Below are 24,039 nucleotides of genomic sequence, written 5' to 3'. Positions count from 1 at the left end.
GCTTCCACGGCAGCAGAAGACCAATTAACCAAATCAGCACCCTTCTTGGTCAAATCGGTCAATGGTCTGGCAATGCTAGAAAAATTACAGATGAAGCGACGATAAAAATTAGCAAAGCCCAGGAATTTCTGCAGACTTTTTAGAGATGTCGGCTGAGTCCAATCCTGGATGGCCTGAACCTTAACTGGATCCATCTCGATAGTAGAAGGGGTAAAGATGAACCCCAAAAATGAAACTTTCTGCACACCGAAGAGACACTTTGATCCCTTCACGAACAAGGAATTAGCACGCAGTACCTGGAAAACCATTCTGACTTGCTTCACATGAGACTCCCAATCATCTGAGAAGATCAAAATGTCATCCAAGTAAACAATCAAGAATTTATCCAGATACTCACGGAAAATGTCATGCATAAAAGACTGAAAAACAGATGGAGCATTGGCAAGTCCGAACGGCATCACCAGATACTCAAAATGACCCTCGGGCGTATTAAATGCCGTTTTCCATTCATCTCCCTGCCTGATTCTCACCAGATTATACGCACCACGAAGATCAATCTTAGTAAACCAACTAGCCCCCTTAATCCGAGCAAACAAGTCAGAAATCAATGGCAAGGGATACTGAAACTTAACAGTGATCTTATTAAGAAGGCGGTAATCAATACACGGTCTCAGCGAACCATCCTTCTTGGCTACAAAAAAGAACCCTGCTCCCAGTGGTGACGACGATGGGCGAATATGTCCCTTCTCCAGGGACTCCTTCACATAACTGCGCATAGCGGTGTGTTCAGGTACGGACAAATTAAATAAATGACCCTTAGGGAATTTACTACCAGGAATCAAATCGATAGCACAATCACAATTCCTATGCGGAGGTAGAGCATCGGACTTGGACTCTTCAAATACATCCTGATAATCAGACAAAAACTCTGGGATGTCAGAAGGAATGGATGACGAAATAGACAAAAATGGAACATCACCATGTACTCCCTGACAACCCCAGCTGGTTACCGACATAGAGTTCCAATCCAATACTGGATTATGGGTTTGTAGCCATGGCAAACCCAACACGACCACATCATGCAAATTATGCAGTACCAGAAAGCGAATAACTTCCTGATGTGCAGGAGCCATGCACATGGTCAGCTGGGCCCAGTACTGAGGTTTATTCTTGGCCAAAGGTGTAGCATCAATTCCTCTCAACGGAATAGGACACCGCAAAGGCTCCAAGAAAAATCCACAACGTTTAGCATAATCCAAATCCATCAGATTCAGGGCAGCGCCTGAATCCACAAACGCCATGACAGAAAACGACGACAAAGAGCATATCAAGGTAATGGACAGAAGGAATTTGGACTGTACAGTACCAATAACGGCAGTGCTATCGAACCGCCTAGTGCGTTTAGGACAATTAGAAATAGCATGAGTAGAATCACCACAATAGAAACACAGTCTGTTCAGACGTCTGTGTTCTTGCCGTTCTACTTTAGTCATAGTCCTGTCGCACTGCATAGGCTCAGGTTTACTCTCAGACAATACCGCCAGATGGTGCACAGATTTACGCTCGCGCAAGCGACGACCGATCTGAATGGCCAAGGACATAGACTCATTCAAACCAGCAGGCATAGGAAATCCCACCATTACATCCTTAAGAGCTTCAGAGAGACCCTTTCTGAACAAAGCCGCTAGTGCAGATTCATTCCACAGAGTGAGTACTGACCACTTCCTAAATTTCTGACAATATACTTCTACATCATCCTGACCCTGGCATAAAGCCAGCAGATTTTTCTCAGCCTGATCCACTGAATTAGGCTCATCGTAAAGCAATCCCAGCGCCTGGAAAAATGCATCAACATTACTCAATGCAGAATCTCCTGGTGCAAGAGAAAACGCCCAGTCCTGTGGGTCGCCGCGCAAAAAAGAAATAATAATCAAAACCTGTTGAATAGGATTACCAGAAGAATGAGGTTTCAAGGCCAAAAATAGCTTACAATTATTTCTGAAGCTCAGGAACTTAGTTCTGTCACCAAAAAACAAATCAGGAATCGGAATTCTTGGTTCTAGCATCGATTTCTGATCAATAGTATCTTGAATCTTTTGTACATTTACAACGAGATTATCCATTGAGGAGCACAGAGCCTGAATATCCATGTCCACAGCTGTGTCCTGAAGCACTCTAATGTCTAGGGGAAAAAAAAGACTGAAGACAGAGCTAAGAAAAAAAAATGATGTCAGGATTTCTTTTTTCCCTCTATTGGGAATCATTGGTGAGGCTCCTTGTACTGTTATGGCTGGCAATCAGGCAACACAGCGTGCAGTAATCAGCGCACATACAGAGATCTGGCAATAACCAAAAACAATAGGACGAGCTCTGAGACGTGGAATCTCTGTAGACTGCAGTACCTGATCTATCCTCACACAACTATAAGCAGCAGTGGATTGCGCCTATCACTACCTATGCAACTCGGCACTGCCTGAGGAGCTGACTAGCCTGAAGATAGAAATACAAGCCTGACTTACCTCAGAGAATTACCCCAAAGGAATAGGCAGCCCCCCACATATAATGACTGTTAGCAAGATGAAAAGACAAACGTAGGAATGAAATAGATTCAGCAAAGTGAGGCCCGATATTCTAGACAGAGCGAGGATAGCAAAGAGAACTATGCAGTCTACAAAAAACCCTAAAACGAAAACCACGCAAAGGGGCAAAAAGACCCACCGTGCCGAACTAACAGCACGGCGGTGCACCCCTTTGCTTCTCAGAGCTTCCAGCAAAAGTTAATAGCAAGCTGGACAGAAAAAACAGAAAACAAACTAGAAGCACTTATCTAGCAGAGCAGCAGGCCCAAGGAAAGATGCAGTAGCTCAGATCCAACACTGGAACATTGACAAGGAGCAAGGAAGACAGACTCAGGTGGAGCTAAATAGCAAGGCAGCCAACGAGCTCACCAAAACACCTGAGGGAGGAAGCCCAGAGACTGCAATACCACTTGTGACCACAGAAGTGAACTCAGCCACAGAATTCACAACACAGCCCCCCATACTGGTATCTGGAGAGCCCCCCGACATATTCATTCAGCGTACAGAGGACGGATGCCCTGCGGTGAACCTTTAATGATGAAATATTGCGGGATTATTACACATAGAAAAGTCCAGGGATTATATAGGACTGGTGAGGAGGGTAGTCATATAGTCAGAGGTGGCAGTCACTGTCATGGTGATCAGGAGGGTAGTCAGGGAATCCAGGATTCTGTAGCGGTGATGTAGCAGAGTCGGGTATGCTGTACTGTGATGATGATCAGGAGGGTAATCAGGGAATCCAGGATTCTGTAACGGTGATGTAGCAGAGTCGGGTATGCTGTACTGTGATGGTGATCGGGAGGGTAGTCAGGGAATCCAGGATTCTGTAACGGTGATGTAGCAGAGTCGGGTATGCTGTACTGTGATGGTGGTCAGGAGGGTAGTCAGGGAATCCAGGATTCTGTAATGGTGATGTAGCAGAGTCGGGTATGCTGTACTGTGATGGTGATCAGGAGGGTAGTCAGGGAATCCAGGATTCTGTTATGGTGATGTAGCAGAGTCGGGTATGCTGTACTGTGATGGTGATCAGGAGGGTAGTCAGGGAATCCAGGATTCTGTAATGGTGATGTAGCAGAGTCGGGTATGCTGTACTGTGATGGTGGTCAGGACGGTAATCAGGGAATCCAGGATGCTGTAATGGTGATGTAGCAGAGTCGGGTATGCTGTACTGTGATGGTGATCAGGAGGGTAATCAGGGAATCCAGGATTCTGTAATGGTGATGTAGCAGAGTCGGGTATGCTGTACTGTGATGGTGATCGGGAGGGTAATCAGGGAATCCAGGATTCTGTAATGGTGATGTAGCAGAGTCGGGTATGCTGTACTGTGATGGTGATCAGGAGGGTAGTCAGGGAATCCAGGATTCTGTAATGGTGATGTAGCAGAGTCGGGTATGCTGTACTGTGATGGTGGTCAGGTGGGTAATCAGGGAATCCAGGATTCTGTAATGGTGATGTAGCAGAGTCGGGTATGCTGTACTGTGATGGTGGTCAGGTGGGTAATCAGGGAATCCAGGATTCTGTAACGGTGATGTAGCAGAGTTGGGTATGCTGTACTGTGATGGTGGTCAGGACGGTAATCAGGGAATCCAGGATTCTGTAACGGTGATGTAGCAGAGTCGGGTATGCTGTACTGTGATGGTGATCGGGAGGGTAGTCAGGGAATCCAGGATTCTGTAACGGTGATGTAGCAGGGTCGGGTATGCTGTACTGTGATGGTGATCGGGAGGGTAATCAGGGAATCCAGGATTCTGTAACGGTGATGTAGCAGAGTCGGGTATGCTGTACTGTGATGGTGATCCGGAGGGTAATCAGGGAATCCAGGATTCTGTAATGGTGATGTAGCAGAGTCGGGTATGCTGTACTGTGATGGTGATCCGGAGGGTAATCAGGGAATCCAGGATTCTGTAATGGTGATGTAGCAGAGTCGGGTATGCTGTACTGTGATGGTGGTCAGGTGGGTAATCAGGGAATCCAGGATTCTGTAACGGTGATGTAGCAGAGTTGGGTATGCTGTACTGTGATGGTGATCAGGAGGGTAGTCAGGGAATCCAGGATTCTGTAATGGTGATGTAGCAGAGTCGGGTATGCTGTACTGTGATGGTGATCGGAAGGGTAATCAGGGAATCCAGGATGCTGTAATGGTGATGTAGCAGAGTCGGGTATGCTGTACTGTGATGGTAATCAGGAGGGTAATCAGGGAATCCAGGATTCTGTAATGGTGATGTAGCAGAGTTGGGTATGCTGTACTGTGATGGTGATCAGGAGGGTAGTCAGGGAATCCAGGATTCTGTAATGGTGATGTAGCAGAGTCGGGTATGCTGTACTGTGATGGTGATCGGAAGGGTAATCAGGGAATCCAGGATGCTGTAATGGTGATGTAGCAGAGTCGGGTATGCTGTACTGTGATGGTGATTGGGTGGGTAATCAGGGAATCCAGGATTCTGTAATGGTGATGTAGCAGTGTCGGGTATGCTGTACTGTGATGTTGATTGGGTGGGTAATCAGGGAATCCAGGATGCTGTAATGGTGATGTAGCAGAGTCGGGTATGCTGTACTGTGATGGTGATCAGGTGGGTAATCAGGGAATCCAGGATTCTGTAATGGTGATGTAGCAGAGTCGGGTATGCTGTACTGTGATGGTGATCAGGAGGGTAGTCAGGGAATCCAGGATTCTGTAATGGTGATGTAGCAGAGTCGGGTATGCTGTACTGTGATGGTGATCAGGAGGGTAGTCAGGGAATCCAGGATTCTGTAATGGTGATGTAGCAGAGTCGGGTATGCTGTACTGTGATGGTGATTGGGTGGGTAATCAGGGAATCCAGGATTCTGTAATGGTGATGTAGCAGAGTCGGGTATGCTGTACTGTGATGGTGATTGGGTGGGTAATCAGGGAATCCAGGATTCTGTAACGGTGATGTAGCAGAGTCGGGTATGCTGTACTGTGATGGTGGTCAGGACGGTAATCAGGGAATCCAGGATTCTGTAGCGGTGATGTAGCAGAGTCGGGTATGCTGTACTGTGATGGTGATTGGGTGGGTAATCAGGGAATCCAGGATGCTGTAATGGTGATGTAGCAGAGTCGGGTATGCTGTACTGTGATGGTGGTCAGGACGGTAATCAGGGAATCCAGGATTCTGTAGCGGTGATGTAGCAGAGTCGGGTATGCTGTACTGTGATGGTGGTCAGGAGGGTAATCAGGGAATCCAGGATTCTGTAGCGGTGATGTAGCAGGGTCGGGTATGCTGTACTGTGATGGTGATCGGGAGGGTAGTCAGGGAATCCAGGATTCTGTAATGGTGATGTAGCAGAGTTGGGTATGCTGTACTGTGATGGTGATCAGGAGGGTAATCAGGGAATCCAGGATGCTGTAATGGTGATGTAGCAGAGTCGGGTATGCTGTACTGTGATGGTGATCAGGAGGGTAATCAGGGAATCCAGGATTCTGTAGCGGTGATGTAGCAGAGTCGGGTATGCTGTACTGTGATGGTGGTCAGGACGGTAATCAGGGAATCCAGGATGCTGTAATGGTGATGTAGCAGAGTCGGGTATGCTGTACTGTGATGGTGGTCAGGAGGGTAATCAGGGAATCCAGGATTCTGTAATGGTGATGTAGCAGAGTCGGGTATGCTGTACTGTGATGGTGATCAGGACGGTAATCAGGGAATCCAGGATTCTGTAATGGTGATGTAGCAGAGTCGGGTATGCTGTACTGTGATGGTGATCAGGACGGTAATCAGGGAATCCAGGATTCTGTAATGGTGATGTAGCAGAGTCGGGTATGCTGTACTGTGATGGTGATCAGGAGGGTAGTCAGGGAATCCAGGATTCTGTAACGATGATGTAGCAGAGTTGAGTATGCTGTACATTTCTACAGATGATAGTAAATGCCCGATAACCGCGGCCCTTCTTGTTGCAGGACGCGTCGCCCACAGAGGGCTGTCACAGCTTCTCCGCCAGCTGCCTTACCCAGTTCTGTATCCTGTTTAAGCGGACGTGTCTGAGCATCATGAGGGACTCGGTAAGTCACGCCGTCCGTCCAGATATTATACCGGAATGGGTTAAAATGAATGGTTTATGAGACAGATTTATCAACTATCAGTGTTGTCCATAACAACCAATCACTGCGCAGCTTTCATTTTTTAAGAGCACTATACGAAATGAAAGCTGAGTTGTGATTGGTTGCTATAGGCAACACTGTCGGGTTTTTATAAAACTCCCCCATTGTGTTGACTTTAAAAATAATACTCGTTTACCTCAGTTTCCATGACGACGGGTATAATTTTCTGTGATCTGCGTGACAGGAACACAAAATGTAGGGTTATTATAATTGTCTGAAGGGCGGCAATCAATGGGAAATTGACCTTTCCAGGAAATATTGGGAGGAATGAGAACAATCGGGTTCTGTATGAGAGCGATTGTATAAGAATAGATCCAGGCCCTGGGAATAGGGGTCACTTACGGTAATAACCCCCATCTCTATCCTATGAGAAAGGTTGGTGCTAATGAAATTTGTGAAGAAGCCGCTGCTCATTTTTGTTAATGGAAAGTCATGTAAATCATTTTGGTTCAATACTGCCCAAAAATATCACCGTACACCTCCAAATACCATACAATGAACACATAACAGTGTCCATACAAACCAGATGTACTATTACAGTATATAATAGCGTTTATGGTATACCATACAGTGAACATATGAGTGCCATACAGAGCCCACATTATACCCCCATACAGTGCCTGCATCATATTACAATACCGTGTACACATGCCATACAGAGCCCACATTGTACCCCCATACAGTGCCTGCATCATATTACAATACCGTGTACACATGCCATACAGAGCCCACATTGTACCCCCATACAGTGCCTGCATCATATTACAATACCGTGTACACATGCCATACAGAGCCCACATTACACCCCCATACAGTGCCTGCATCATATTACAATACCGTGTACACATGCCATACAGAGCCCACATTGTACCCCCATACAGTGCCTGCATCATATTACAATACCGTGTACACATGCCATACAGAGCCCACATTGTACCCCCATACAGTGCCTGCATCATATTACAATACCGTGTACACATGCCATACAGAGCCCACATTATACCCCCATACAGTGCCTGCATCATATTACAATACCGTGTACACATGCCATACAGAGCCCACATTGTACCCCCATACAGTGCCTGCATCATATTACAATACCGTGTACACATGCCATACAGAGCCCACATTGTACCCCCATACAGTGCCTGCATCATATTACAATACCGTGTACACATGCCATACAGAGCCCACATTGTACCCCCATACAGTGCCTGCATCATATTACAATACCGTGTACACATGCCATACAGAGCCCACATTATACCCCCATACAGTGCCTGCATCATATTACAATACCGTGTACACATGCCATACAGAGCCCACATTGTACCCCCATACAGTGCCTGCATCATATTACAATACCGTGTACACATGCCATACAGAGCCCACATTATACCCCCATACAGTGCCTGCATCATATTACAATACCGTGTACACATGCCATACAGAGCCCACATTATACCCCCATACAGTGCCTACATCATATTACCATACCGTGTACACATGCCATACAGAGCCCACATTATACCCCCATACAGTGCCTACATCATATTACCATACTGTGTACACATGTCATACAGAGCCCACATTGTACCCCCATACAGTGCCTACATCATATTACCATACTGTGTACACATGTCATACAGAGCCCACATTATACCCCCATACAGTGCCTGCATATTACCATACCGTGTACACATGCCATACAGAGCCCACATTATACCCCCATACAGTACCTACATCATATTTCCATACCGTGTACACATGCCATACAGAGCCCACATTATACCCCCATACAGTGCCTGCACCATATTACAATACCGTGTACACATGTCATACAGAGCCCACATTATACCCCCATACAGTACCTGCATCATATTACCATACCATATACACATGTCATACAGAGCCCACATTATACCCCCATACAGTACCTACATCATATTACCATACCGTGTACACATGTCATACAGAGCCCACATTGTACCCCCATACAGTACCTACATCATATTACCATACCGTGTACACATGTCATACAGAGCCCACATTGTACCCCCATACAGTACCTACATCATATTACCATACCGTGTACACATGTCATACAGAGCCCACATTGTACCCCCATACAGTGCCTGCATCATATTACCATACCATATACACATGCCATACAGAGCCCACATTATATCCCCATACAGTGCCTACATCATATTACCATACCGTGTACACATGTCATACAGAGCCCACATTGTACCCCCATACAGTACCTACATCATATTACCATACCGTGTACACATGTCATACAGAGCCCACATTATACCCCCATACAGTACCTACATCATATTACCATCCCGTGTACACGTCATACAGAGCCCACATTATACCCCCATACAGTACCTACATCATATTACCATACCGTGTACACATGTCATACAGAGCCCACATTATACCCCCATACAGTACCTACATCATATTACCATACCGTGTACACATGTCATACAGAGCCCACATTGTACCCCCATACAGTGCCTGCATCATATTACCATACCGTGTACACATGCCATACAGAGCCCACATTATACCCCCATACAGTGCCTACATCATATTACCATACCGTATACACATGTCATACAGAGCCCACATTATACCACCATACAGTACCTACATCATATTACCATACCGTGTACACATGTCATACAGAGCCCACATTATACCCCCATACAGTGCCTACATCATATTACCATACCGTGTACACATGTCATACAGAGCCCACATTGTACCCCCATACAGTGCCTGCATCATATTTCCATACCGTGTACACATGTCATACAGAGCCCACATTATACCCCCATACAGTATCTACATCATATTACCATACCATATACACATGTCATACAGAGCCCACATTATACCCCCATACAGTACCTACATCATATTTCCATACCGTGTACACATGTCATACAGAGCCCACATTATACCCCCATACAGTATCTACATCATATTACCATACCATATACACATGTCATACAGAGCCCACATTATACCCCCATACAGTGCCTATATCATATTACCATACCGTGTACACATGTCATACAGAGCCCACATTATACCTCCATACAGTGCCTACATCATATTACCATACCGTGTACACGTCATACAGAGCCCACATTATACCACCATACAGTACCTACATCATATTACCATACCGTGTACACATGTCATACAGAGCCCACATTACACCCCCATACAGTGCTTACATCATATTACCATCCCGTGTACACGTCATACAGAGCCCACATTATACCCCCATACAGTGCCTGCATCATATTACCATACCGTGTACACATGTCATACAGAGCCCACATTATACCCCCATACAGTGCCTGCATCATATTACCATACCGTGTACACATGTCATACAGAGCCCACATTGTACCCCCATACAGTACCTACATCATATTTCCATACCGTGTACACATGCCATACAGAGCCCACATTATACCTCCATACAGTGCCTGCATCATATTACCATACCATGTACACATGCCATACAGAGCCCACATTGTACCCCCATACAGTACCTACATCATATTACCATACCGTGTACACATGTCATACAGAGCCCAAATTACACCCCCATACAGTGCTTACATCATATTACCATCCCGTGTACACGTCATACAGAGCCCACATTATACCTCCATACAGTGCCTACATCATATTACCATACCGTGTACACATGCCATACAGAGCCCACATTGTACCCCCATACAGTGCCTGCATCATATTACCATACCGTGTACACGTCATACAGAGCCCACATTGTACCCCCATACAGTACCTACATCATATTACCATACCGTGTACACATGCCATACAGAGCCCACATTATACCCCCATACAGTACCTACATCATATTACCATACCGTGTACACATGTCATACAGAGCCCACATTATACCCCCATACAGTACCTACATCATATTACCATACCGTGTACACATGTCATACAGAGCCCACATTATACCCCCATACACTGCCTACATCATGTCACCATACCGTGTACACATGTCATACAGAGCCCACATTGTACCCCCATACAGTACTTACATCATATTACCATTCCGTGTACACATGTCATACAGAGCCCACATTGTACCCCCATACAGTGCCTGCATCATATTACCATACCGTGTACACATGTCATACAGAGCCCACATTATACCCCCATACAGTACCTACATCATATTACCATACCGTGTACACATGCCATACAGAGCCCACACTATACCCCCATACAGTGCCTGCATCATATTACCATACCGTGTACACGTCATACAGAGCCCACATTGTACCCCCATACAGTGCCTACATCATATTACCATACCGTGTACACATGTCATACAGAGCCCACATGATACTCACATATAATGCCTACGTAATAGATCCATACAAAGAACATGAGTACCCTATGGCGGCCACATGATACTACGGTACACGGCCTCTGAAATAATAGCAACAACACATAATACTGCAATTCACGGCCCACATTGTATTACCCTATTGTTCTGACATAAAAGTGTCATGCAGTAAGCACATGAGCGTGCCATACATTGTCTGTATAATGCTGCCATACAGTGTCTACCTAATTAGTTCTACATGATTACATATCAGTGTCATACATTGCCCACATCATATAATACTGCCACATAGCGCCTACATAAGTGCCATACAATGTGTACATATCAGTGCCATACAGTGCCTATCTCATAAAATACTGCCATATAGCGCCTACATAACAGTGCCACACAATGAGTACACATCAGTGCCATATAGCGCCTATACCATATAATACTGCCATATAGCGCCTACATAACAGTGCCACACAATAAGTACATATCAGTACCATACAGTGCCTATCTCATAAAATACTGCCATATAGCGCCTTGTGATGCAGCGGTAGGACCATATACAGTATAATGGCAGTGACCCAAGCAAGTTCAAACAAAACGTTCTTTTATTGTGTTACTTCACACAGTCAATATAATATACGGCTTCTTCATACAGTCCATTAATAATGCATGGCTATATGACGCAGTCAATACACAGACTGAACTTCCCTCTGTCCAGTTTCCCTGGGTGACCGCACGCCGGTAACAAGTCTCTGTACTCACTCAGGGCACTGCACTCTTTATCCTCTGGAGTGCAGCCGGGTACATACAAGACATCCCAAGACGCAGGGTGTCAGTCTCTCTGGTTCCTTTAGCCTCTGTGCTGCTCCACACAGAGAGCTCTGCAGACAACAGACTGTCTGCTTCCAAGAACACACTGACACCTCCCCCACTACTACAGGGCTTTTTAATCAGTCACTGCTTCACTATTCTAATTACAGCCACACCTGTGTCTGTAGTACCCTCATAGATACAGAAAGGACAGGCTAACGGAGCGCAGAGACGGAGTCCGTCTTCATCGCGCAGTCCCCACTGGCGGTTGGCAAAATTGCCCTCTACCGCTGTGTGGATTTCAATAAACAAAGAAACTTTTAATCCTTTCATCTGTGTCCTGTGCGCTTCCATGTGACCGGAGTATTTTGCAACTTGTAGTACCCTCATGGCCTCACTACGCTTCCATGCACATTCTGCAGAGCACATACAGCGCCCCTTAGCTGTAACAGGGGTCACTGCCTCACATATCCTCTCCCCCTGTTCATACCTGTGGGGTTGAACATTTGTTACCCCGTAAGGGCAAAAGCCAGGGCATCGGTATGCCCCCCTGACATCCCCGCTCTCTACATTAAGAAACCAAAGTAGGGACTGGAACCATCGATCAACGCACGCATCCCTCCCCTTTGCGTTTCTCCTCCATATTTCATTACGGGACCACCCACCCCGATCTCCATTGCAGAAGTGAAATCTTTTCTGATTAACCGCAGATTTGGGCCAGTTTTGGGTGGTCTTTACTTTGTTTACTTCAGGTTCACTAACCCCACGGGTCATCCTGTCACCTACGTATCTGCTGTTCACCCCTCACATTAGAGGTCTCCACTTTACATCGTTGAAGCTGTGCTAGCTCCCTCTGCAGTGTCTCCTGCTGCCGCTGCTGCTGCTGCTGAAAAACCTCTTGCTGGGAATGTTGAAACTGCAGCGTCTCTCGATGAAGCCTTTGCTGACTGAGCACAACCTGCTCCAAAAGTTCCTCCATTTTTCCAGCTGGCTCAAACTGTAGCTTTGCAGGCTTAATCAGTGACATGCAGCACGCTTTGGGTATGCCTCAGTTCTCATGGCCCGCATTCTTTCCACCATATGTGATGCAGCGGTAGGACCATACACAGTGAAACCGCAGTGACCCAAGCAATTTCAAACAAAACATTCTTTTATTGTGTTACTTCACACAGTCAATATAGTATACAGCTTCTTCATACAGTCCATTAATAATGCATGGCTATATGACACAGTCAATACACAGGCCGAACTTCCCTCTGTCCAGTTTCCCTGGGTGACCGCACGCCGGTAACAAGTCTCTGTACTCACTTCAGCGCACTGCACTCTTTATCCTCTGGAGTGCAGCCGGGTACACATAAGACAGCCTAAGACGCAGGGTGTCAGTCTCTTTGGTTCCTTTAGCCTCTGTGCTGCTCCACACAGAGAGCTCTGCAGACAACAGACTGTCTGCTTCCAAGAACACACTGACTCACCTCCCCCACTACTACAGGGCTTTTAATCAGTCACTGCTTCATCATTCTAGTTACAGCCACACCTGTGTCTGTAGTACCCTCATGGCCTCACTACGCTTCCATGCACATTCTGCAGAGCACATACAGCGCCCCCTAGCTGTAACAGGGGTCACTGCCTCACAGCCTACATAACAGTGCCACACAATGAGTACATATCAGTGCCATATAGCGCCTATCTCATAAAATACTGCCATATAGCGCCTACATAACAGTGCCACACAATGAGTACATATCAGTGCCATATAGTGCCTATCTCATAAAATACTGCCATATAGCGCCTACATAAGGGTATGTGTCCACGTTCAGGATTGCATCAGGATTTGGTCAGGATTTTATGTCAGTATTTGTAGCCAAAACCAGGAGTGGAACAATTAGAGGAAAAGTATAATAGAAACATATGCACAACTTCTGCATTTATCACCCACTCCTGGTTTTGGCTACAAATACTGATGTAAAATACTGACCAAATCCTGATGCAATCCTGAACGTGGACACATACCCTACACACAATGAGTACACATCAGTGCCATACAGTGCCTATATCATATAATACTGCCATATAGTGCCTACATAACAGTGCCACACAAAGAGTACACATCAGTACCATACAGTGCCTATCTCATAAAATACTGCCACGTAGTGCCTACATAATAGTGCCATACAGTGAGTACATATCAGTGCCATACAGTGCCTATCTCATAAAATACTGCCATATAGCGCCTACATAATAGTGCCATACAATGAGTACATATCAGTGCCATACAGTGCCTATCTCATAAAATACTGCCACGTAGTGCCTACATAATAGTGCCATACAGTGAGTACATATCAGTGCCATACAGTGCCTATACCATATAATACTACCACGTAGTGCCTACATAATAGTGCCATAAAGTGAGTATATATCAGTGCTATACAGTGCCCATCTCATAAAATACTGCCACGTAGTGCCTACATAATAGTGCCATACAGTGAGTACATATCAGTGCTGTACAATGCCCATCTCATAAAATACTGCCACATAGTGCCTACATAATAGTGCCATACAGTGAGTACATATCAGTGCTATACAGTGCCTATCTCATAAAATACTGCCATATAGCGCCTACATAACAGTGCCATACAGTGAGTACATATCAGTGCCATACAGTGCCTATATCATATAATACTGCCACGTAGTGCCTACATAATAGTGCCATACAATGAGTACATATCAGTGCTATACAGTGCCTATATCATATAATACTGCCACGTAGTGCCTACATAATAGTGCCATACAATGAGTACATATCAGTGCCATACAGTGCCTATACCATATAATACTGCCACGTAGTGCCTACATAATAGTGCCATACAATGAGTACATATCAGTGCTACACAGTGCCTATATCATATAATACTGCCACGTAGTGCCTACATAATAGTGCCATACACTGAGTACATATCAGTGCCATACAGTGCCTATACCATATAATACTGCCACGTAGTGCCTACATAATAGTGCCATACAATGAGTACATATCAGTGCTATACAGTGCCTATACCATATAATACTGCCACGTAGTGCCTACATATCAGTGCCATACAGTGAGTACATATCAGTGCTATACAGTGCCTATATCATATAATACTGCCACGTAGTGCCTACATAATAGTGCCATACAGTGAGTACATATCAGTACTATACAGTGCCCATCTCATAAAATACTGCCACGTAGTGCCTACATAATAGTGCCATACAGTGAGTACATATCAGTGCTATACAGTGCCTATCTAATAAAATACTGCCACGTAGTGCCTACATAATAGTGCCATACAGTGAGTACATATCAGTGCCATACAGTGCCTATCTCATAAAATACTGCCATATAGCGCCTACATAATAGTGCCATACAATGAGTACATATCAGTGCCATACAGTGCCTATCTCATAAAATACTGCCACGTAGTGCCTACATAATAGTGCCATACAGTGAGTACATATCAGTTCCATACAGTGCCTATACCATATAATACTGACACGTAGTGCCTACATAATAGTGCCATAAAGTGAGTACATATCAGTGCTATACAGTGCCCATCTCATAAAATACTGCCACGTAGTGCCTACATAATAGTGCCATACAGTGAGTACATATCAGTGCTATACAGTGCCTATCTCATAAAATACTGCCACATAGTGCCTACATAATAGTGCCATACAATGAGTACATATCAGTGCCATACAGTGCCTATCTCATAAAATACTGCCACGTAGTGCCTACATAATAGTGCCATACAGTGAGTACATATCAGTGCTATACAGTGCCTATCTCATAAAATACTGCCACGTAGTGCCTACATAATAGTGCCATACAGTGAGTACATATCAGTGCCATACAGTGCCTATCTCATAAAATACTGCCATATAGCGCCTACATAATAGTGCCATACAGTGAGTACATATCAGTGCTATACAGTGCCTATCTAATAAAATACTGCCACGTAGTGCCTACATAATAGTGCCATACAGTGCCTATATCATATAATACTGCCACGTAGTGCCTACATAATAGTGCCATACAATGAGTACATATCAGTGCCATACAGTGCCTATACCATATAATACTGCCACGTAGTGCCTACATAATAGCGCCATACAGTGAGTACATATCAGTGCCATACAGTGCCTATCTCATAAAATACTGCCATATAGCGCCTACATAATAGTGCCATACAATGAGTACATATCAGTGCCATACAGTGCCTATCTCATAAAATACTGCCACGTAGTGCCTACATAATAGTGCCATACAGTGAGTACATATCAGTGCCATACAGTGCCTATACCATATAATACTACCACGTAGTGCCTACATAATAGTGCCATAAAGTGAGTATATATCAGTGCTATACAGTGCCCATCTCATAAAATACTGCCACGTAGTGCCTACATAATAGTGCCATACAGTGAGTACATATCAGTGCTGTACAATGCCCATCTCATAAAATACTGCCACATAGTGCCTACATAATAGTGCCATACAGTGAGTACATATCAGTGCTATACAGTGCCTATCTCATAAAATAGTGCCATATAGCGCCTACATAACAGTGCCATACAGTGAGTACATATCAGTGCCATACAGTGCCTATATCATATAATACTGCCACGTAGTGCCTACATAATAGTGCCATACAATGAGTACATATCAGTGCTATACAGTGCCTATATCATATAATACTGCCACGTAGTGCCTACATAATAGTGCCATACAATGAGTACATATCAGTGCCATACAGTGCCTATACCATATAATACTGCCACGTAGTGCCTACATAATAGTGCCATACAATGAGTACATATCAGTGCTACACAGTGCCTATATCATATAATACTGCCACGTAGTGCCTACATAATAGTGCCATACACTGAGTACATATCAGTGCCATACAGTGCCTATACCATATAATACTGCCACGTAGTGCCTACATAATAGTGCCATACAATGAGTACATATCAGTGCTATACAGTGCCTATACCATATAATACTGCCACGTAGTGCCTACATATCAGTGCCATACAGTGAGTACATATCAGTGCTATACAGTGCCTATATCATATAATACTGCCACGTAGTGCCTACATATCAGTGCCATACAGTGAGTACATATCAGTGCCATACAGTGCCTATATCATATAATACTGCCACGTAGTGCCTACATATCAGTGCCATACAGTGAGTACATATCAGTGCTATACAGTGCCTATACCATATAATACTGCCACGTAGTGCCTACATATCAGTGCCATACAGTGAGTACATATCAGTGCCATACAGTGCCTATACCATATAATACTGCCACGTAGTGCCTACATATCAGTGCCATACAGTGAGTACATATCAGTGCCATACAGTGCCTATACCATATAATACTGCCACGTAGTGCCTACATAACAGTGCCATACAATGAGTACATATCAGTGCTACACAGTGCCTATATCATATAATACTGCCACGTAGTGCCTACATAATAGTGCCATACACTGAGTACATATCAGTGCCATACAGTGCCTATACCATATAATACTGCCACGTAGTGCCTACATATCAGTGCCATACAGTGAGTACATATCAGTGCCATACAGTGCCTATATCATATAATACTGCCACGTAGTGCCTACATATCAGTGCCATACAGTGAGTACATATCAGTGCTATACAGTGCCTATACCATATAATACTGCCACGTAGTGCCTACATATCAGTGCCATACAGTGAGTACATATCAGTGCTGTACAGTGCCTATATCATATAATACTGCCACGTAGTGCCTACATAATAGTGCCATACAGTGAGTACATATCAGTGCTGTACAGTGCCTATATCATATAATACTGCCACGTAGTGCCTACATAATAGTGCCATACAGTGAGTACATATCAGTGCTACACAGTGCCTATATCATATAATACTGCCACGTAGTGCCTACATAATAGTGCCATACACTGAGTACATATCAGTGCCATACAGTGCCTATACCATATAATACTGCCACGTAGTGCCTACATATCAGTGCCATACAGTGAGTACATATCAGTGCCATACAGTGCCTATATCATATAATACTGCCACGTAGTGCCTACATATCAGTGCCATACAGTGAGTACATATCAGTGCTGTACAGTGCCTATATCATATAATACTGCCACGTAGTGCCTACATATCAGTGCCATACAGTGAGTACATATCAGTGCTATACAGTGCCTATATCATATAATACTGCCACGTAGTGCCTACATAATAGTGCCATACAGTGAGTACATATCAGTGCTGTACAGTGCCTATATCATATAATACTGCCACGTAGTGCCTACATAATAGTGCCATACAGTGAGTACATATCAGTGCTGTACAATGCCTCTCCATTTAAGTTGTGTTCAAAAGACTGAAACTTTTCTTTCCCTAAAATAGGCGCGTTAAGGGGACGTTGTCATTGTGTTCTCCAATCACATCCCAAGCTGCAGTCTCTAGAGCCAGTGCGCATTGTGTAACATTTCGGGGGGTTGTCTGGGCCTCAGCTGACTTTCCTCCCCTCCCCAGGTGCTGACCCACTTACGTATCATGTCCCACATTGGCATCGGCCTCCTTATCGGGCTGCTCTACCTCGGGATCGGTAACGAGGCTAAGAAGGTCCTGAGTAACTCCGGCTTCCTCTTCTTCTCCATGCTCTTCTTGATGTTCGCGGCTCTCATGCCGACCGTCCTCACGTGTGAGTATAATGTATGGAAACTATTACCGTTCATTTCACTATGCGAGTCCAGGTGATGGTGGGGAAATGATTACAGCAGCGGAAGAAGAGTGCGCTGACCTTGTGGGAGGCAGTGACCTGTGATGAGGCTACTGAGGACAGGGGATATGAGGAAGGAAATGGAGGGAAGAGCAAAGCCAGGGAATGAGACTCCCATAGTGGAAGTAGTAGGGTTTCCTGCAGCACAGAGTATTATAGGAAGAGTGATCTGATTTTGTAGGAGGCAGTGACCTACCCCATCGTGTGATGATATTAGAGAGGACAGCGTCATGAAGTGAGGAGGGAAATTGAGGTAAGTGTAATGTCAGGGTTTAAGAGTCCCAAAGGGAAGTAGTAGGATTTCCTGCAGCACAAAGTATTTCAGGAGATGAGTGATCTGATTTTGAAGGAGGCAGCGACCTATCCCATTAGATGATGGCATTAGAGAGGGCATGATGCGAGCAGTGAAATGGAGGCAAGTGCAAGGTCAGGGACTGAGAGTCCCATAGGGGAAGTAGTAGGATTTCCTGCAGCACAAAGTATTTCAGGAGATGAGTGATCTGACTTTGTAGGAAGCAGTGACCTATCCCATCGTGTGATGATATTAGAGAGGACAGCGTCATGAAGTGAGGTGGGAAATGGAGGCAAGTGCAAGGTCAGGGACTGAGAGTCCCATAGGGGAAGTAATAGTGATTCCTGCAGCACAGAGTATTTCAGGAGATGAGTGATCTGAGTTAGTAGGAGGCAGTGACCTATTCAATCATGTGATGGCGTTAGAGAGGAGGGGAATGGCGATGTATCAAATAGTGGAAGCAGCAGAGTAACCCCAGCAGCACAGAGTGTTTCAGGAGATGAACGCTCTGATCCTGGAGGAGGCAGCGACCTGTCAATTCTGTCATTAGCAAGAACATGGCTGATAGTGTCATGACCTGCGGAGGGGTAGGAATTCACAGGCTGGGAATGAGTCCCCCAGCAGCACAGAGTGTTTCAGGAGACGAGTGTGCTGACCTTGTGGGAAGCAGTGACCAGTCGGCTCATGTTATGTTAGTGAGGACAGGGGCGGTGTCGTGATGGGAGCCGGGGAAGAAGACAACTGAGAGACTACCCCGCAGCACAGAGTATTTCAGGAAAGCAGTGTCCATCCTGTGATTGCAGTGGATGTAATGATAATAATAATCTCCTGCCTTCTGTTTCTGCGCAGTTCCTCTAGAGATGGGGGTGTTTCTTAGGGAACATCTCAACTACTGGTACAGTCTGAAGGCGTACTACCTCGCCAAAACCATGGCCGACGTCCCCTTCCAGGTAACATATAAACACATTTTACACTTATTCATTTTTTTTAAAGCAAGGTTTTAAAAATGAAGCTAGGTGACCGGCATCCAGCTGTGTATATATATATACGGGGCTTTTTTGGGCTCTGGTGCGGCTGCATCCTCTGCTGCACACACTATAGTTACGTCCCTGGTTATGAGATTTCCTACAGATAGGAATTTTTTGAGTTTTTGGGAATGCTATATACTTGCCAACAGTCCCAGATTGACCGGACTGTCCCAATTTTTTGGGAAATAGTCAGACAAATGTGGGACTTCCCAATCCTGTTATGCATGTATGTACCCCCCCTCCTGGAGCTGAAGGCGGTAGTCACCCCATCCATGTATTCTTTTTATTTCTAGATTATGTTCCCGGTGGCGTACTGCAGCATCGTGTACTGGATGACATCGCAGCCGTCGGACGCCCTGAGATTCGTCTTGTTCTCGGCTCTGGGAACCATGACCTCCCTAGTGGCTCAGTCCTTGGGACTTCTGATTGGGGCAGCGTCGACCTCGTTACAGGTACGGAGGTTACCGGATTCGGATCATTCCCTCCGCTTTCATACATCAATGTTAAAATATCTACCGCCTGTCGCCACCACTAGGGGGCGTCCTGTGTAAGACTCGCTCTATGAGACATGTACACTCTGCCACCTAGTGAGAAAATGAATGTTTGTCAGTATACCGTATATAGTGCACGGATTCATACCGATATAGCAGAGCTGAATTTGTCATGTACGTTTTTGGGGCGGCTTTATTTCTTCACTACGGCTTTACCTTCCTTTATAAAGAATAGATGACGCATCAGAATGTGAATTCTGACTCAGCTCTGCTACATCAGTAAATCTAGAGGGATTTTTAGGATATTGAACGTCAACGTCAAAGATCGCTTTAAGACTAATACTCCTCTTCCTTCTACAGGTGGCGACTTTTGTGGGTCCGGTGACGGCGATCCCCGTTTTGCTGTTTTCTGGATTCTTTGTCAGCTTTGACACTATTCCCGGCTACCTGCAGTGGATGTCCTATATGTCATATGTCAGGTATGGCGGCATTAATTTGCCTTGTGCATTCCTGTATTTATATGAGGCCGTGGTTCCTATAGAGATAAGCAGCGCCCGGTAGACATGAAAGCTACACTAGGACAACAAATGAGTCTATGACCCCACTTAAAGGGGTTGTCCAGGAATAGAAAATGTCTGGTTTCTTTTAGAAACAGCACTCCCCTCTGAAAATGGGTTGTATCTGGTACTGCAAATCAGCCCCATTGAAGTGAATGGAGCTGAGCTGAAATAACACAAGAACCCAGGGGTGTTGCTGTTTCTGGGAGAAAGCAGACATTTTTCTAATCATGAACAACCCCTTCAATGCTATTTGCCCCTGAAAACTATCCTAGAGATTTTCATTGTGTCCACCGGGGGGAGCTATTTTACAACCACACAGCAACGGCTAATGGCGCAACGCCAGCCTGCTGCCGGCATCATCAGTGATCGATGCCAACCATGGAGCCGTCGCTTTGTTAATCTATTTGAAAATAAAAAATATATATTAATGATGATCAGAGACATAAACATGACAGTTCCCACAGAGATTATGTTTGTTCGCTTTGTATTAACATTTGCTATTCAGGTAGTGCTGTTGTTCTAGGATGCCCGCCATTTCTTTCCGGGAGTGAGGTAGTGCGCAGCATTTATTATTCTTAGCTTTCAGCTCTGTTCATTAGTTTTAGTGTAAAAAAAAATCTGTTGCTGTCAGGAAACCATCAACATGCAGGGTGACTGATCAAAGATCCAACTGATCTGACAGTTGGATCATGCACAATAAGAGCAAACTTTTTTAGTAGTGGACACCCTTTCCCCTTCTTTTGATGACTAGGTGTCAGTTGAATTTTTTTTTTCTTCCATAATTCAAAAGTACATGTGAAAACAAGAAACAAGTAATATATCTTATTACCAAAATCTGCCTGTTTCTCCTCCTAGACCAATTTTCTTATTCTCAAAATTCTCAATTTTCATGTAAACACAGATTTTCCCTTTCCTGAGATAGGAGATGACAGTTGGTGCTTATAAAGTTCTACGGAGGAGTGTGAAGAAGAACTTGCAGTGGAATGTTGGTGTGTAACTTCCACTAGCTCCTCCCTCTCTACAGAATGTGTGTTCCACTAACTTGTTCCCCCTCTACAGAATGTGTGTGTGCAACTAGTTCCACCCTTCTGTAGAATGTCTGTGTGTACCACGAACTCCTTCCTCTTTCACAGAATGTGTGTGTGTTTTGCTAGCTCCTCCCCTCCATAGAATGTCTGTCTGCCTCTAGCTCCTCCCCTCCATAGAATGTCTGTCTGCCTCTAGCTCCTCCCCTCCATAGAATGTCTATGTCTGCCTCTAGCTCCTCCCCTCCATAGAATGTGTGTCTGCCTCTAGCTCCTCCCCTCCATAGAATGTCTATGTCTGCCACTAGCTCCTCCCCCTCCATAGAATGTCTATGTCTGCCTCTAGCTCCTCCCCTCCATAGAATGTCTATGTCTGCCTCTAGCTCCTCCCCTCCATAGAATGTCTATGTCTGCCTCTAGCTCCTTCCCTCCATAGAATGTCTATGTCTGCCTCTAGCTCCTCCTCTCCATAGAATGTGTATGTCTGCCACTAGCTCCTCCCCTCCATAGAATGTCTGTCTGCCTCTAGCTCCTCCCCTCCATAGAATGTGTATGTCTGCCTCTAGCTCCTCCCCTCCATAGAATGTCTATGTCTGCCTCTAGCTCCTCCTCTCCATAGAATGTCTGTGTCTGCCACTAGCTCCTCCCCCTCCATAGAATGTCTATGTCTGCCTCTAGCTCCTTCCCTCCATAGAATGTCTATGTCTGCCTCTAGCTCCTCCCATGCATAGAATGTCTGTGTGTTCCTCTAGCTCCTCCCCTCCATAGAATGTCTGTGTCTGCCACTAGCTCCTCCCCCTCCATAGAATGTCTATGTCTGCCTCTAGCTCCTCCCCTCCATAGAATGTGTATGTCTGCCTCTAGCTCCTCCCCTCCATAGAATGTCTATGTCTGCCTCTAGCTCCTCCTCTCCATAGAATGTCTGTGTCTGCCACTAGCTCCTCCCCCTCCATAGAATGTCTATGTCTGCCTCTAGCTCCTTCCCTCCATAGAATGTCTATGTCTGCCTCTAGCTCCTCCCCTGCATAGAATGTCTGTGTGTTCCTCTAGCTCCTCCCCTCCATAGAATGTCTGTGTCTGCCACTAGCTCCTCCCCCTCCATAGAATGTCTATGTCTGCCACTAGCTCCTCCCCTCCATAGAATGTGTATGTCTGCCTCTAGCTCCTCCCCTCCATAGAATGTGTATGTCTGCCTCTAGCTCCTCCCCTCCATAGAATGTCTATGTCTGCCACTAGCTCCTCCCCTCCATAGAATGTGTATGTCTGCCTCTAGCTCCTCCCCTCCATAGAATGTCTATGTCTGCCTCTAGCTCCTCCTCTCCATAGAATGTCTGTGTGTTCCTCTAGCTCCTCCCCTCCATAGAATGTCTGTGTCTGCCACTAGCTCCTCCCCCTCCATAGAATGTCTATGTCTGCCTCTAGCTCCTCCCCTCCATAGAATGTGTATGTCTGCCTCTAGCTCCTCCCCCTCCATAGAATGTCTGTCTGCCTCTAGCTCCTCCCCTCCATAGAATGTCTATGTCTGCCTCTAGCTCCTCCCCTCCATAGAATGTCTATGTCTGCCTCTAGCTCCTCCCCTCCATAGAATGTCTATGTCTGCCTCTAGCTCCTTCCCTCCATAGAATGTCTATGTCTGCCTCTAGCTCCTCCCCTGCATAGAATGTCTGTGTGTTCCTCTAGCTCCTCCCCTCCATAGAATGTCTGTGTCTGCCTCTAGCTCCTCCCCTCCATAGAATGTGTATGTCTGCCTCTAGCTCCTCCCCTGCATAGAATGTCTGTGTGTTCCTCTAGCTCCTCCCCTCCATAGAATGTCTGTGTGTTCCTCTAGCTCCTCCCCTCCATAGAATGTCTATGTCAGTCTCTAGCTCCTCCTCTCCATAGAAT

At 45.4% G+C, this 24,039-nt stretch overlaps 1 protein-coding gene across 1 annotated transcript in view; it reads left to right on the top strand.

Annotated features, from left to right (window-relative positions):
- Window positions 1-24,039, top strand: part of ABCG1 (ATP binding cassette subfamily G member 1) — a 95,198-nt gene that overhangs the window by 66,817 nt on the left and 4,342 nt on the right. Inside the window, exons 10-14 of the mRNA XM_069760680.1 lie at window positions 6,496-6,597; window positions 18,513-18,681; window positions 19,901-20,001; window positions 20,373-20,531; window positions 20,931-21,049. Coding sequence (XP_069616781.1) covers window positions 6,496-6,597; window positions 18,513-18,681; window positions 19,901-20,001; window positions 20,373-20,531; window positions 20,931-21,049 — 650 coding nt within the window. The remainder of the gene's footprint in view (window positions 1-6,495; window positions 6,598-18,512; window positions 18,682-19,900; window positions 20,002-20,372; window positions 20,532-20,930; window positions 21,050-24,039) is intronic.

The sequence above is a fragment of the Ranitomeya imitator genome, chromosome 3 (genome assembly GCF_032444005.1).
Source record: "Ranitomeya imitator isolate aRanImi1 chromosome 3, aRanImi1.pri, whole genome shotgun sequence".
Taxonomy (NCBI): Eukaryota; Metazoa; Chordata; class Amphibia; order Anura; family Dendrobatidae; genus Ranitomeya; species Ranitomeya imitator.
This window is presented reverse-complemented; position numbering and strand designations above follow the sequence as displayed.